Raw genomic sequence first — 12,321 nt, forward strand, 5'->3', positions numbered from 1 at the left:
TTGGTTGATGCAACTCTGCATTATCGCATGGACATCGGGGGAAGTTCCCCTGGATCGGCAGACTAGGGTGAGGGGCCCCCTGTTTAAAAAGGGGGACCGGAGAATGTCTTCCAATTACAGAGGTGTCACACTCTTAAGCCTCCCTGGCAAGCTGCATTCAGGGGTCCTGGAGAGGAGGGTCCATCGGATAGTCGAACCTCGGATGCAGGAAGAGCAGGGTGGTTTATGTCCTGGCCGTGGAACGCTGGACCAGCTCTACACCCTCAGCAGGATCCTGGAGGGTGCATGGGAGTTCGTCCAACCGGTCTACATGTGTTTTGTGGACTTGGAGAAGGCGTTCGACCGTGTCCCTCGGGGGGCTTTGTGGGGGGTTCTCTGGGAGTATGGGGTACCCTTTGATACGGGCTGTCAGGTCCCTGTATGACCGGTGTCAGAGTCTGGTCTGCATTGGCGGCAGTAAGTCGGCTGCCCTTTGTCAACGATTCTGTTCATTACTTTCATGAACAGAATTTCTAGGCACAGCTGAGATGTTGAGGGTATCCGTTTTGGTGGCCTTAGGATCACATCTCTGCTTTTTGCGGATGATGTGGTCCTGTTGGCTTCATCGAAACGTGATCTGCAGCTCTCGCTGGAGCGGTTCGCGGCCGAGTGTGAAGCGTCCGGGATGAGGCTCAGTGCCTCCAAATCCGAGGCCATGGTCTTGAGCCGGAAAAGGGTAGAGTGCCTTCTCCGGGTCAGGGGGGTCGTCCTGCCTCAAGTGGAGGAGTTGAAGTATCTGGGGATCTTGTTCACGAATGAGGGAAGAAGGGAGCGGCAGATCAACAGGCGGATTGGCGCAGCGTCTGCCGTGAAGCGGGCGCTGTACCGATCCGTCGTGGTGAAGAGAGAGCTGAGTCAAAAAGCGAAGCTCTCGATTTACCGGTCGATCTACGTTCCCATCCTCATCTATGGTCATGAGCTTTGGGTCATGACCGAAAGAACGAGATCACGGATACAAGTGGCCGAAATGGGTTTCCTCCACAGGGTGGCTGGGCTCTCCCTTAGAGATAGGGTGAGAGGCCCGGTCATCCAGGAGGGACTCAGAGTAGAGCCGCTGCTCCTCCACGTCAAGAGGAGCCAGTTGAGGTGGCTTGGGCATCTGGTCAGGATGCCTCCTGGACGCCTCCCTGGTGAGGTGTTCCGGGCACGTCCCACCGGGAGGAGGCCCCGAGGAAGACCCAGGACACGCTGGAGGGACTATGTCTCTCGGCTGGCCTGGGAACGCCTTGGAGTTCCCCCGGAGGGGCTGGAAGAAGTGGCTGGGGAGAGGGAAGTCTGGGCCTCCCTTCTGACGCTGCTGCCCCTGCGACCCGATCCCGGATAAGCGGCAGAAAATGGATGGATGGATGGATCTCCCTGTGTATTTTATCCCACCTGTGTTCCCTGGTCCTTGTCGGATCCTTGTTGTGTTGTGTGAATCATAAGTCGTCTTTTGTCACTTTGCTCCATTCGTGTTCGATCCAGTTGCTACCAGTGTCTGATCTCCTAGCCTTCTGCTCACCTGTGCTGCCTGGACTTCTGTACTCCTTCTTTGTCATCATCATTAAACCATCAGTTCTTCACATCAACCTGGGTCCACTGCCTCAAAATGCAAATCATTAAAGTTTTTCTCCATTGTAACATAACTTATTACATTATTGTTTTATTGCCCCAAAAGCTGCATTACATTATTTTCCAAGTTATTGCATTGCCAGCTTTTTTTTACATTTAGAATGGACAAAAATACATCATAGAAGCAGAAGTTTAGATATGCAGCATAATGGCAGCGTGTTGGATGGGTAGGAAAAGCAGCAAAATGCCCTGAGCATCCAGACCAGCATACACAGTGAAATAAGTAAATATGTAGAGGCTCATTCTGATGATTATAAGATCTGCTGCATTTCTGTAAAGTTTCTTTTAATGAAACTATCAAACATGAAAAAATTAATTTCACTTTTATGTTTTGTCATAATACGTTTAAAAACAGCAGTTAACAGTTAATTTTGCTCTTTGTTTTGCCTAACCTGTTGTTTTAACCTGAAAAATAAAGTGCAGCTGAAATCATGTTATTTCTTCACATTTATAGGCTGAAAAAAATTATTCTTTTTTTTTTTAGCTTAGGATTTGACTGGTCAAAGCAAATTACAGAACAAATGGTAATTTGTTTCTTCATCACTTTTATATGTGGAAGTGAAAATTATTGTCCATAATCTTACAACATACTGGAAGTTAAAATTGATTATTGCTTTGCTTGTTACAAATAAAAAAAATAAAATCCAGCTCCTTAATTTGGAAAGTTTTGTTGTGATTCTGCTCCCCATTGGTTTTGTAGAGTTAAATATCACAGAACAGAATTAACAAGCAGCAACAACTGAGAAGTCTGTGGGAATCAGTGAGTTGTGGAGACTGTTTGTGGTGAAAAGGCCTGGCGGTCTTTGGCCAGCCTGCTGGTTTTAATCCATATCACACAGAGCCACAATACAAAACTGCCTGCTTGCATTACTGAGACTTTCAGCTTAACTCATGAGACAGCTGAACCTGCTTACTTGAAAACAAAGTAGCACATAAAAATAGATTTATAGATGAACAAACGCACCTATGAGCTCTGTTGCTTTGGCTCCAGTTCTCAACACTTTACTAAGAATTGGAAACATAAAGGAAGAATATTGTTATGAGTCTTGAGGAAGCTGTTTTGCTTCTTCTGTCATCTAAATTCATGTTTGCCTTTCAGCTTTGAAATAGAATCAAAATCATTATTTAGCAGAAAATTAAGGCTTTGTGATATCATTGCTTAAAACAATATGTGCCAAATATAGTTAATTTTATGTCATCGAGCCTCAATCAATTGTCCATGTTAGAAGTTGTGGGTAATATGTATATATTAATATGAGATGATAAACATTCAAAGCCGATTTCACAATTAGAAGCTGGTTAGAGATAAAGATGAGTAAATGTTCAGCCTTTGACCTCAGAAAAAGTACTGAACAGTTCCTAAGGATCAACTATTTGTGATTATGATAGTTTTTATGAAGTTATGTCTATCCAGGAGTTTTTATAGGGCAGCATTAAGTCAGGATGTGGGATTTATGTACACCTTTTGGCTAACATTGGTTTAGCTTTTCATGGATAAAGTTGTTTGATGGGAATATGCTGTTAAAATGGTGTAACAGACTGCATTTCAAGGCTGTCTAAACAGTAAAATAAACATTTTAGCACATTTTTCAAGCCATTAATTCCTATTAGCAACAATTAATACAAAGCTTCAATTTGTGCCTCCATATGGTTTGGATTGAAATATACGCCTCCAGATAACTTGACTTCAAGTTAAATTGCATGAATCTGTGATACTTTAATTAGCTTTGCCTCAAATCCCTCAGCTTCTTACCTGTAGCTCATCGCTATTCTCTCTATATGCAACGCTCTCCTCACAGTGCTGCTCAATATAGAATAAGGGGCTTCGTTTATAATTCAGGAGGGATTTGACTTGGCTGATAAGTAGAGGGCTGTTCCAGAAACAGCAGTAATGAATACACTCCGTCAGAGAACACACACTCATGGGTAATCTTTAAAACTAAGCCTAATAGTTGTCATAAAAAAAGAATAATTTAGATGCAGAAGCTGTTGTTGGGAAGCTTTATGGCACTAACGACACAGCTCAAGCAAATTTAGCTTCACCTCACTTGTCTATCTCCTGCTCTGCTCAGACTAAGGCAGTGATTCCCAAACTTTTTCTCCCGCACCCCCCAGTGGTTTCCAAACACTTTCTGGGCCCCTCTGTGGATTACATTAGGGAGAGTTAGACTCTGGTCTTCTGACAGAAATGATGTTTGTGACCAAGAGGTTGGGGGTGGGGGTGGGGGGTTGGAGAGACTCTTGGAGATCCCCTGTTATACTCTTCACCCCTCCACCCCCCAGGACACACAAAGTAACAATGCTAATAAGCTGCTAATAATAGATAAATTGTTGCCTGAATCAACAGCTCTAGCTAATTAGCACTAACCTGCTACAAGCTAGCATTAGTTATTTGCGTTTTTCACAGATTAAACCTCGTTAACACAAGTTGTGTCTGCTGTTTTTGTTTCATCTTTTAGCAAAAATAGATACTACAAGGCTGCAGGTGGGTATAAATTCAGCTAACTAACTCCTTTATTTATTGTTGATATCGACACCTTCTGGTGAGGCATAGGTACGTCACCATTTTGTTAGTTCTGCTTGACGTCCAGATGTATTTTTCTACATTCTGAGAATATCTGTTGTTTATGAAATTGTCTGTTGAAAGATAATTGGTCAACCTGATGTGTAAACTGATGAGTGTAAGCATAACTGTTGAGGAAGGGTAAGAATCAGAAGTGTTGTGTATTGAAGAAGTGATGACAGCTACATTTGATACCATTTGTTTTTCCTGTAAGGTAATAGCCCATCCGTCTTCATGACATATGAAATGAATCCTTGTCCATTCCCATTAGTGTTTTTGCATCTCTGGTGATCACCTGTCAGTCAATCTGGGTCATGGACAGCACTGCTGAAATTCATTGTTGGTAGAAAAAAAAAACAACCTTTTCATAGCTTTAGTTTTCCTTTCAGCTACCATCTGGGACAATGCTGGTCGTATTATCTGCCAAGGCTGTTGTTGTTTTCTTCCTGTTCAAAAGAAATTGGAAGTGTCAAATGTATGTATCTGTTCTGGTGTGCCAGGAGGAGTTTCCCAGGAAAAAGTTTCCACTGTGAGGGTATGCAGTTAGTGCACTCGGTCCACACTCGATACCTTTGCTTTGACAGAATCCTCCACTCTGATGTCAGTCTTTTGTCAGTCAGCTAAGCTCCAGGCTAGTGGAAAACATTTAATAAAGAATCTGGTTTCCTCTAACCATGCTGGATTCAGTTTTCTTTGCTTTTTTTCATGAGAAATGTCCGCGAGGAAATAGTTTTTTTCTGTAGGAATACATCCGTGGTTATTTATTTATTTTTTTAAACTCTGTATTTAGATCCTGAGACAGATTTTTTTTACCACAACCTTCCAACCTCAGAAGGGTTTTTTTTCTTGTCATCCTATCAGACACTCTCTGTTTTTCTTGCACACATCTGACACAGTTCGATTAAATTTCACCTTTTGTCACTCTCCTCGTACTGCATCGTCTCCGAGCCGCATGCTGACACTCGTAGGCACACAATCACACATGCAGATACACACACATCCACACTACAAGAGTGTGTGGTGTGAAGTGATGGCAGGCCAGTCATGTCAAGGCCTTTCTTTCTCACACCTGGCCATGTGGCCACATACACACGCATACATGTGTATGTGTGTGTGCATGTTTGAGCAAACTTACACACATTCAGACACGCACACACACCGTCAGGAATACAAATGCATTCATGGGTAGCTTCACAGACACACACACATACACACACTTCTTTTTCCCATGGTACAAGAGAGAGTGAGCTCAGGTAGCTGTCAGCAGCTCCCCAACAGAGAACAGTAGGCAAGTCAAAAACAGCCTCCTCGCTTGTCACTCTACACACACACACACACACACACGGTTTCACAGAGTGTGCTTCGATGTGTGGAGAGAGAATGAGATGCCTTGGGCAGATGCTGGCCCGGTTGTCTAAGCTGTGTGCAGACGTCTGTGTGAGAGTGTCTATTAGACCGTCTTCATGTCTGTCCAAGAGGTGAGCCTGAGCAGACGTGCCGGCTTCCTTTTAGTCCTAACCTGCGAGCCGACGATAAGAAGCCGTGTCACGCGTGCATGGTCCAACATGTGGCTAAACGTGAAACGTGCCACCGGAGAAGCGACTCTGGCTTCTTGCCTCTATCCCAACGCCATGTTGTTGTTATTCTCAGACTTATTCCTATGTGCTCCGGCCCGTGGCTTTCCAATCAGGTCAGCTTACTTGTGTCTTTCAACGTCCCCAGCAGGCCAGGCGAAGATGTCACGCCAGCTGGCTGCCCAAACCGCCCTGTGAGTGGGTGCAGAGTCACAGCAGCTGTAGCTGCCACAGTACGGGTCAATTACTCTCTAAATTGATATTTTGTGCACACAACATGAGCACATACACAGGAGTATGCTTCTTGTTTGCCTCTGACAATGTTTACAGTTTCATACAGTTTCATACTTGATCAAAGCCGAGGTCTCTGTGGGAGCTTTGGGATCAAAGTCTGAAGAATTGTTAGCGCCTGACTTGTGAGGCCGTTGGAGTGTTTGGCTAACCTGGATTTGTCCCTCTGCCGCCATCCTGGCTGGTTTTTAAATGTCATAGCTGCAAGTTGAAGAGGAACACTACAGATACTCATTATAGTGCTTTGTGCATTATCACATGTTGTGACATTGTTGCCACAAACTTGAAAGCTCTTTGGTTACATTTTACTGGACAGACTCAGGAAAAACCAGCACATCACTGTCATTTGGCTGAAAATGTAAATTTTGTCCTGGGTTATGCTTCTATCAACGTTGGATTCACTCCCCCCATTCCACTAGGGAGCCCTACATTTTAAGTCACAAAAGTTTAAAGTGAGTTGACGTGGACTGGAAGTTGTTTTATGTGTCATCAGCTGAAGCAAGCAAGCTAAATTAACCTTAAAACGGCTTCTTACTTAGGTTTTTGAATGTTGACCAAGTGGTGAGTTGATGTTGAATGTTGTAATCTATTGAGCATGTGTGTGTTTTGGCAAATTAGCCTTAAACTAATGAAAATGTTCGTGGTTCCAGGGGTTATTTTGTATGTTAGCATCTAATCCTCCTAATTAGCAGGAGGGCAGTATTTTTCAAATATTTTTTAAAAATTATGATTAAAAAAATCACTGTTAATTTTTCACTTTATGTATAAAAGTGACTATGTGATCTGGCAAAAATTTTAAAAACTGATCTGGTAATAAATTCACCAAATTTAGACATATAACATGCAAAATACTTGCATGTTTTATGTCTAAATACAGCAGCTATTCAGTCAAAATGACAACTGTTGAGTTGGTTGTGCGCTGCTATCTGGCCGCTCCGGATGTCCATTTTTCCTGCATTGAGCCTCGATGTAGCCAAACTCCGTCAAGTGTTGGTTTTTTAAATGTCATATTGGATTTGTTATGTTGTTGCATTTTGATGTTCTTCACCCCCAAAGTATTTCTCCTGCGCAACCTGCAAACTTCTCCATTCACTCTGAGCGTTATAGTTCCTCACCACATTGCTTAGAGTTTGTTGCTGCGCGCTTGCGCAGTGTGAAGGAAAAAGGAGATAAGCTGCACACGCAGGCTGCAATGTGAGATGCAGGTGATCGGCTTAGGTGATCGGCAACAAGAGACAGTGATCCGCGATGACCTACCATACACTTTTTCATGGAAATCAGCCGATTATGATCAGTGGCTAATCAATCGGCACACCTCTAAAACTGTTTTCAAGTTCTGCCTGGAGTTTTCCATTCATTTCATTCATGTAGTGCAACAGTAAATGTCATGTTGTGGTATTTGGGCCATTCTAACACATAAATATCCGTTGAGCCATAGTTCTGGTTGTGTGTTCAGGTTGTTGTACTGCTGGAAATACGAACTGTCACACGGTTCTTTATGCAGCCTCTAATGCCTCGTTTAATTGAGCAGTACAACACATAGTTTGAAAACCATTGATCTTCTAGCTTCCATTCCACAACTACTTTGTCTTGGTTTGGCACGTGCAATCCCAATAAAAACCACAGAGTCTAGAGGTTTTACTAGGACAAAATGTGAAAAAGTTCGAGGGATATAAATACAAGGTTTTAAAACTTTTTTTGTGTGTGCTTTTGTTCTCATCAAAGACTGCAGTGAATCTGGTTGCAATATGCTATCTAGTAGAATTTGAAGATAAGATAAGAAAAAGTATTTCTTTTTGGGTGCCATTGTTTCTGATAAGGCAATTAATTGGACAGTAACCATCTAATCGTTCTCCTTTTCCTGTCCCTGTGCGATCCAGGCTGCAGAGGAATGCTGTGTGGCTTTGGGGCGGTGTGTGAGAGGAACTCCACCGACCCATCCAAGGGCGAGTGTGTTTGCAAGAAACTCGACTGTCCATCCTTGGTGGCTCCTGTTTGCGGCTCCGACACCTCCACTTACTCCAACGAGTGTGAGCTGGAAAAGGCTCAGTGCAATACACAGCGCCGGATCAAGGTGCAGCGAAAGGGGCCCTGCTGTAAGTACAGTTTAACCTGCGACCACAAAACATCATGTCTGTGGAAGCTCATCATGTGTGAGCTTTCACATACAGAGTGAAAGCAGGCTTCTTAGCAAATAACAGTCTGCAAAATGTATTTTCACACCACTAGAACAGGATCTGACATTTTTTTCTGCCCTTTTATTGCAAAATATCAAATTTTTGGACATCTTCTGGTATTAGTGAGATTTCATGGTTTGGATTTTAGGAGATTATAAATTAAATTAGACATTGTGTGATTACCATGGGTGTAAAAGCTAGTTCAACATTTAAATCAAAGGTTTACTCAGAAAAAAAATATTTTTCAATTCCAGCCTGGTAAATATAGTTTATTCATATTGTGTCAATAATAAGGCAACTCAGAGGCAATTTGGAAGGCAAATTTATAACCACATATTTCCAGAACTGTTCAAATCAAATCAGTTCAATCAGCTCACACCATTTCAATCCTAAATGTAATTTAACTCATCAAATTCAGTTCAAAGTTCATTCTAACTTGTAAGAAGTTATTTTTATTATTATTTTTCAGTGCTGCGCTGATCTGTATTTAGTTACTTCTAAATACAGATCAGTGGGTCAGGAGTGATTTCTTTAGGAAATAATTACAAAACGAGTACACAAAGTTAAGAGTGCTAGTCACTTTAAAAGGGATTATTATTACTATTACTACACTATTATGCAAATTTCACATTTTGCAGCATTTTCCACTTCCATTTGGGTCTCTACTGCTTCTGAAAACAGTATAGTGCTTAAAAAACATTAAGCTGTTTTTAGTAATAAGTTCATATTTTTTGTTGTCTGGAAGATGATCTGTTTCAAAACCTTCCCAATGTGACACCACAAATCAGCAGGCACTGCCTGTTACCTAGCAACCCTAGCAGCGCTCAGGCATGTTTGATCAGCAGGTTCCACTGTATGTGCTTTACACTGGCTGCTGGAAAAGACAAATATTTTGTTGTTAACCTACCGTTCAAAAACCTCTTGCTGCATTCTTGTTCACTGTGCAGGAGGCTTCACTTCTGCTTGTCAAAGATGTGTGGTTGTAAAATTAAGTGTCTGGTTACAGCTATTTTTCATGTGTGAGTTTAAATGTTGACTTGGGGTGAGAAGGTGTGGTCAGCGGCAGCTTCTTTGGATTTAAAGTGACAAAAACAGCTAATTCTGAAAGGAGCTGAAAAAGGCAGAACTGAGTAAAGTAAAATCTCATTAACTAAGAATGATTTTGTGTAAAAAATGTAATGAACATATTTTATTCTTCTCATAGATCTATCCTAACCAGTTCAACAAACTTTTAATCACTTTTAAGGAAGTACACAGCCTAACACTAAATCACTATACCAGATGTAATTTATACAGAAAGAAAAATGGAGAGAAATCCATGGCAGGGGCTTCAATAATTGTAAATAATGCACAAATGAAGAGTTGTAGGGAGAAGTGGGGAGCATATCCTCTATGAGTTAAGCCTATAGCAGCATAACTACTGAAAAAGTCCAAGAAAACCTTAAGCTGCTACTGCTACAAGCTGGCCTGCAGAAAAACAAGGAGCTGGTTCCAGGATTGAGGTCCACTCCTACCTTACTGCTGAACAAACTTGTTACGTTTATGCAGAGGGGCCTGACTTTCTGTTATTGTGATGAGGTCAGACCTGTTCTTGTTAATCCAGAAAAGATCAGTAGCAGTGTGTCCAGGCAGTTAGACATAATGCTGACCCTTTCCAGTAATCTGCTGTGAGACTTAAATATAAAAGTTCTTTAGTGCAGATGGGTAACTGGCTTAAAGTATGCTGGATATGCTTCATGGCTGAAGCTACAACAGCCTCTTCATCAAGCAGAAAGCTGAAGAACTGGTTTCTGTTCTCTGCTCTAAACACATTAGCTTTGTATTTCTGCCTTTATCTCAGAATAAAACACAATGTCCATTCAACATGGCCGCTCTCCCAAAGCTTAAGCACCTAAAGTGCCCTCGCAGGGCGACATGGAGCTCTTTATGCATCTCCCACTGGTAGCCTTCTAATCTGTCACTATTGTCCATTGCTTATCTTTAGCAATGCCTTCAAACCACAGGAATCCAAGGAGCTGACCCTCTGCAGCAGAAACCTCAGTAATAACTACAGTGTTTGGTCGGCACTGCGCCTTCCTGTCAGTGTGGCCCGGTCGCTAATGCCTGGGGTTTGATTACATCGCAGGCTTGAACCTGGCACTAATAACAATCTTGGTGACTGCCCACAACTTGGCAGAGGGGAAATAACTAGATCGAGCAGATACAAAGAGGCTAGGAGTAACATTGGGTGCACCAGAGAAGGGAAAAATTCTCTGAAGTGGGTGGGAGTAATTGTACAAGTGGAAAAAAAAGGGCATCCAGAAGCAGCAGAATGAACAACAGAGTGATTGAGGTGAACACATTTCAGGAGCAGCAGAAATCCAGAGACAGGAGCTGGTGGAGTGAGAGCTTTAATGACGGAGCATGAGTTCTGGAGGTGGCTGGAAACACCATAATTATCACTTTTAACATCAGCAGACATTCTGGTGAGAAACAAAATAGGGACAAAATAACAAAACTAATTACAGTACTGTTGATAATAACTACCTGTTCAGCAACTCAGAAAAGTTACGGTACTTACTTATCCTCTGGGACCTCAACCAAGAAGAAAGAGTCCTTTACCTGCATTTCACCAAGTAAAAAATTGTTAGATTGTTTTCGGCTAGCATATTTTATTAGCTGCTTTTCAGTAAATAAAATTTTTAAAATAATTTTCTGGGAAATTAGCATTTAAACCAGGAGTGTACAGTGTTTGGGGCAAAGGCTAAACTGGAGAAATACCAGGGCCTCAGAGAGGAACTGGAGAAGGCCTGGAAGGTGAAGACCACAGTGGTGCCTGTGGTCATCGGGGCCCTCGGGGCAGTCACCCCCAAACTGGAGCAGTGGCTCAAACAGATCCCAGGAACAACATCAGACATCTCAGTCCAGAAATGTGCAGTTCTAGGCACAGCCAAGATACTGGAGGAGAACCCTCAAGCTCCCAGGCCTCTGGTAGAGGACCTGAGCTCAGAGGATGAGAGAGAGAGAGAGACCACCCGCGGAGGGTGAGAAGGAAATTTTTATATATATATATATATATATATGCCACATCCTTTGCCTTCTCTTTAATTTCATAGTAAATATGATTTTTTCTATCTAGTGGTTTTGCAGACTTTGATCCACTTTGTCTGATTAAAATACAATTAAATAAAATCAACCAAGTGTTTTTTTTTTTCAGAGACCAAAATTCTGTCCTTATGGCTGAGAATACTGTAGACTTTTTTTCCAGCCCAAAAGTGTAAGGTTTTGGTTTTTCTGTGTTAATTTAGGTTTCTGTGCCGTTTTCAGTTAATTTGAGTCTCCGTGTTGTCCTGTCTACCCCTTGATCAGGGGCGGATCTAGAAAAATATTTATGGGGTGGCAAGAGGGGGACAGGGATTTTTCCAGGGGTGGCAGCATGCAGTATCTATCTATCTATTAGATAATATCTCACATTTGGCTTACACAGACCTAACATTAGACTTAATTTACTAATAATAGACTAAATCTCAACTTAAAACCCACCTGTTTACAGTTGCTTATGGCAATTGATGCCTTCTATGTATTTGCGAGTGACTGGGAGTCATTGCGCGTATATAAAACCCTGTAAATTCTAGACTAACAGGTAACCAATTAATGCACAAAATCCGCGTAGGACAGCGAAAGTCCTAGCACAAAATTTTTGCGAAACAGGCGGACGGAGCCTGGTGCTGCAAGGCTGGAGGCCTTGTCCTGTTAGGCTGTGATTTTATTATCTTTTTATTACTTTCTTTTTCTTTCTCACTGTTTAACCCTGTAAATTCTAGACTAACAGGTAAACAATTAATGCACAAAATCCGCGTAGGACAGCGAAAGTCCTAGCACAAAATTTTTGCGAAACAGGCGGACGGAGCCTGGTGCTGCAAGGCTGGAGGCCTTGTCCTGTTAGGCTGTGATTTTATTATCTTTTTATTACTTTCTTTTTCTTTCTCACTGTTTAACCCTGTAAATTCTAGACTAACAGGTAACCAATTAATGCACAAAATCCGCGTAGGACAGCGAAAGTCCTAGCAAAAAATTTTTGCGAAAC

The 12,321-nt window shown here is 42.1% G+C and overlaps 1 protein-coding gene across 13 annotated transcripts in view; it reads left to right on the plus strand.

Moving 5' to 3' along the window:
- agrn (agrin) overlaps positions 1-12,321 on the plus strand; it is a 593,620-nt gene that overhangs the window by 329,659 nt on the left and 251,640 nt on the right. For all 13 annotated transcript variants that reach the window (XM_016661973.1, XM_016661976.1, XM_016661975.1 and 10 more), the window contains one exon: positions 7,959-8,174. In XM_016661973.1, coding sequence (XP_016517459.1) covers positions 7,959-8,174 — 216 coding nt within the window. The remainder of the gene's footprint in view (positions 1-7,958; positions 8,175-12,321) is intronic.

The sequence above is a fragment of the Poecilia formosa genome, unplaced genomic scaffold (genome assembly GCF_000485575.1).
Source record: "Poecilia formosa unplaced genomic scaffold, Poecilia_formosa-5.1.2 Scaffold352, whole genome shotgun sequence".
NCBI lineage: Eukaryota > Metazoa > Chordata > Actinopteri > Cyprinodontiformes > Poeciliidae > Poecilia > Poecilia formosa.